Source organism: Halyomorpha halys, unplaced genomic scaffold (assembly GCF_000696795.3).
Source record: "Halyomorpha halys isolate HHAL.00 unplaced genomic scaffold, Hhal_1.1 Scaffold23.1, whole genome shotgun sequence".
In the NCBI taxonomy this organism is placed as follows: Eukaryota; Metazoa; Arthropoda; class Insecta; order Hemiptera; family Pentatomidae; genus Halyomorpha; species Halyomorpha halys.
Genome location: NW_027116062.1, coordinates 987577 through 991081, shown reverse-complemented (window position 1 = coordinate 991081; position 3505 = coordinate 987577). Strand labels below are relative to the sequence as shown.

The following is a 3505-nucleotide window of genomic DNA, read 5'->3' as shown; positions in this document are numbered from 1 at the left end:
ATAATTATATATTTGACTCAATATCCAATAAATTTTACTTTTAAAGCTAATAATATAAGTAATAATGCAGAATATAATTGCTTGAATTTTAATAAGAGAATGAGAAATGATGTTTTTTTTTTTTATTTCAGTGACAGTCGTGGTCCGATGTAAGTCAAAAATGAGTGGATTCTACAGTCTATGGATTTCAGGTAAAAAAGTTATTTATATTTTTGTAACATGTATCAGTATCAAAGCTATTGATTTTTTTTATAACTTAATATATTTTTTTACTGTTATTAATTATTCGGGATACCTTCATGTCATAAACTGTTTATAGAAATTTAAATTTAATCAAATATTAAAAAATGTTTACTTCGTAATAATAATGCGTAGAGGAACCGAAGATTGAATGATAATGCACGAGGTGTTATATAATTGAAAAATTCTCTATTACTTTAATTACTACTTTGTCTACCACCTAAATTCTGTGATTTGTAGTATTTTTCTGATGTGAAACAATTTTATTTCAACTATTCATATTAAGTATATTTTTGCAGGTACCGAACCATTTAACTCTACACTAAAGGTATTTAGTAGTCTACTGTGAGTGGTAGAGCATTAATCTATCTATATTATTTTCCCTAATGATTATCACCTTGAATGGGCCCTCGTATCGCTGTAACTCTTTACCCCTTGTTATAACCCAACTTTCTATATACGACCATACCAATTTGTAAATCTCTCTGCGGTGCATCTGTGGTAGGTGTCTTCTTCTGTCTTCCTTTAGGCGGATGTCTGCACGTGCTACACCAACCTTTTTTATTTTAACATAAATATATATATGTATTCTGTAGCTATAAAAATCGTATTTCAGGGTTTCTCGAGAAAAGAAAAGCCTGTCTCTATTTCATGAGCATCAAAACTCTTTTATAGTTCATATTTTCAATTTTTTTTATTAATGTCAACAATGCAATATGATTATTATTTGAAAATACTAAATTAAAGGTAATTTTTAGTGTATTTTTTAACATTCTGCATTTAATATCTATTTAAACTATTATATTTAACTGATGTAGAAGATCATTTAGGTTTACATTTATATACCGAATAAAATCAAAATCGACAAAGCTGTCTGTCTTTGATAAAAAAAAAAAATTGCAAAATAAATTATATGAAGTGATTCCGGTGAATTGATTTTGTCGAAAAAATAGTTTTAATAAATAAGTGAGTGAAATAATTATTTTAACACCCCTTAATATGTAATTTCAGTTCCGTACGAGATTTCGTTTTTGAGATAGAATAGATACAAACACACACATGGCAATTAAAGCTAAGAGATCTCAGAATCTGTAATCCACTCAAAAACTGATTCGGAAATTTGCATAATCGCAACATTATCTCTTTGGTATAATCCATATATCGAGCCATTATGAGTGGTAAAAAAAAATCAGAGACTTCAAGCATTTTCGTTGCCCAATTACCTAAGGACACATAGTATGATGGATACGGCACCTGAAATTCCGTTAGGTTAATAAAGCCCTTACAACCCCTTAGTAAAAACCTTAACCTTCCCCAACCAACCTAAAACAAATAAAATAAGTTATAACTGTCAATAATCAATAAAACACACTTGATTTAATAATCATTTTAATTTAGTTAGGTAATTAAAAAGTAACAATATTCGCTTGCTAAATGAAATAGTCGTTCGAGCATATATTACCTTTAAAAGGACAGTTCAATGAATCGATTGGCAAACAGAACTGCTTTATTTGCATTATTGTGGCAACAATTATAATTGCAAAATAATCCTTACTCTGCTCCAAATTCAAATGGCTTTTCCATTTTCATCAGTCCTTAACCGTCATCAAATACTGATTCAATTAGGTACAGAAATAATACCTACGACCAGTTATATGAATATTTTAATATCGCTAAAATATCAATGATTAAAAAATAAAGTTATGAAGTTTAATTTATAAATATCCCGTATTATTTCTTCTTATTAATGATGAAATCATTAAAACATATTTATATATTAAAGGGCATACAAGTAAAAAGTATTTACAAGAGCACTATATGAAAATTAAAAATAGCTTTTTTTTAAAAATTATTAAGCCAAAAATTTATTAAAAATAATATAAAATTGTACAGTTCGACTACATACCAAAATTAGAGAAAATTCGAAAACCACTCACTTTTTTTTCACGATTTACTCTAATTTAAGGAATTAAATAGGATTTTTAAATAAAAATTTTTAAAAATCCTTGGCTGATGGATAGAAGGTTTAAAATGAGGAAAATCAAGGAGTATTTACTTTCATCTGACATTAATATTACACTGAACCTATAAATAGCATCCGTAGATCAAAGACTGGATAAAAGCAAATACTAACTAAGGAAAGTAATCAATAAAGTAGAAGTTATTAGCTTATATCTTGTTATAACATTTTCCAAAATATTTTCTTTGAAGTCCTTAAACTACCCTATAAGACATTTTCCCTTTACATATTTATCATTTATTCGATTGGAAGCAGGTCGATCAATTTGACCAAAAAAATTAAGAAAAAAATATATTCATCAATAATCTAAAAATATATTTTAAAGGAATAAAAAGAGTGATATAATTAAATTATAGTTGATTTTATTCTTTGTGATCATTAATGACAAAACTATTAAATTGTAATGTGTTCAATTTTCCCCCTTAGAATCGTTAATATAGTTACCAATTTAAATCCTCAAATTAATTTTTTCAGAAGTATTCTATACTTCCCGTTTGTATTATATTCAACATCATTAAAAAACATTCATACATTTATTTTTTAATGAGTCAAATATTGAGATAATGTAATCACTAGATAAATGCCATTTGAGTTGTAATTACGTATCTCAAATAATCATTAATATTTTTTTTTGGCCATTTCAATTATTTTTTTTGTGCTAGCCCAAGATTGTATGATTTAGTTTTATAGTTATCTAAATTTCAAAAGGAAGTTTAAATTATTTCTAGTACATTCTTCAGATATATTAGTTTAAACTATTTTTCATTATTATTTCCTTCATTAGCTAACTTATCACACAACCCGCAACAATGGTATATTTTAAAGTTTCCTCAATTTCAGAAGTTAGTATAGTATATTAGAAGATTTTTTACCAGCATATTCTTCAGGAATAAAGGTTAAAACTTCTTTTTCATTATTGATTTATCACAAGACAACATTTCATTACCATTTCAAGTTTATTAGCAATCAAAATAGCTGTAAATCATGTTTTTAAATCCACATTTCAAAAGTAATTTTGTTTTATATAAGAGAATCGACTAAACTTATATCCTAAAATAAATACTTTTTTTAATAAGTTAACCTTTTTAGTTACTATTGCATTTGTCAATTTCGTCCTATTTTGTTAGGACATATATACATATTTTAAGCTTCATTATTCATCTTGAAAATTTTTATTATTTTTTTAGCGTTTATTTTAACGGTTTTCAAAACAATCAAATGTTATTTTTATGATTTGAAAGGAAT

At 26.0% G+C, this 3505-nt stretch overlaps 1 protein-coding gene across 4 annotated transcripts in view; it reads left to right on the top strand.

Moving 5' to 3' along the window:
* smog (G-protein coupled receptor 158 smog) overlaps nucleotides 1-3505 on the top strand; it is a 324390-nt gene that overhangs the window by 53842 nt on the left and 267043 nt on the right. For all 4 annotated transcript variants that reach the window (XM_067052968.1, XM_067052967.1, XM_067052965.1 and 1 more), the window contains one exon: nucleotides 132-191. In XM_067052968.1, coding sequence (XP_066909069.1) covers nucleotides 181-191 — 11 coding nt within the window. In that variant the 5' untranslated portion in view covers nucleotides 132-180. The remainder of the gene's footprint in view (nucleotides 1-131; nucleotides 192-3505) is intronic.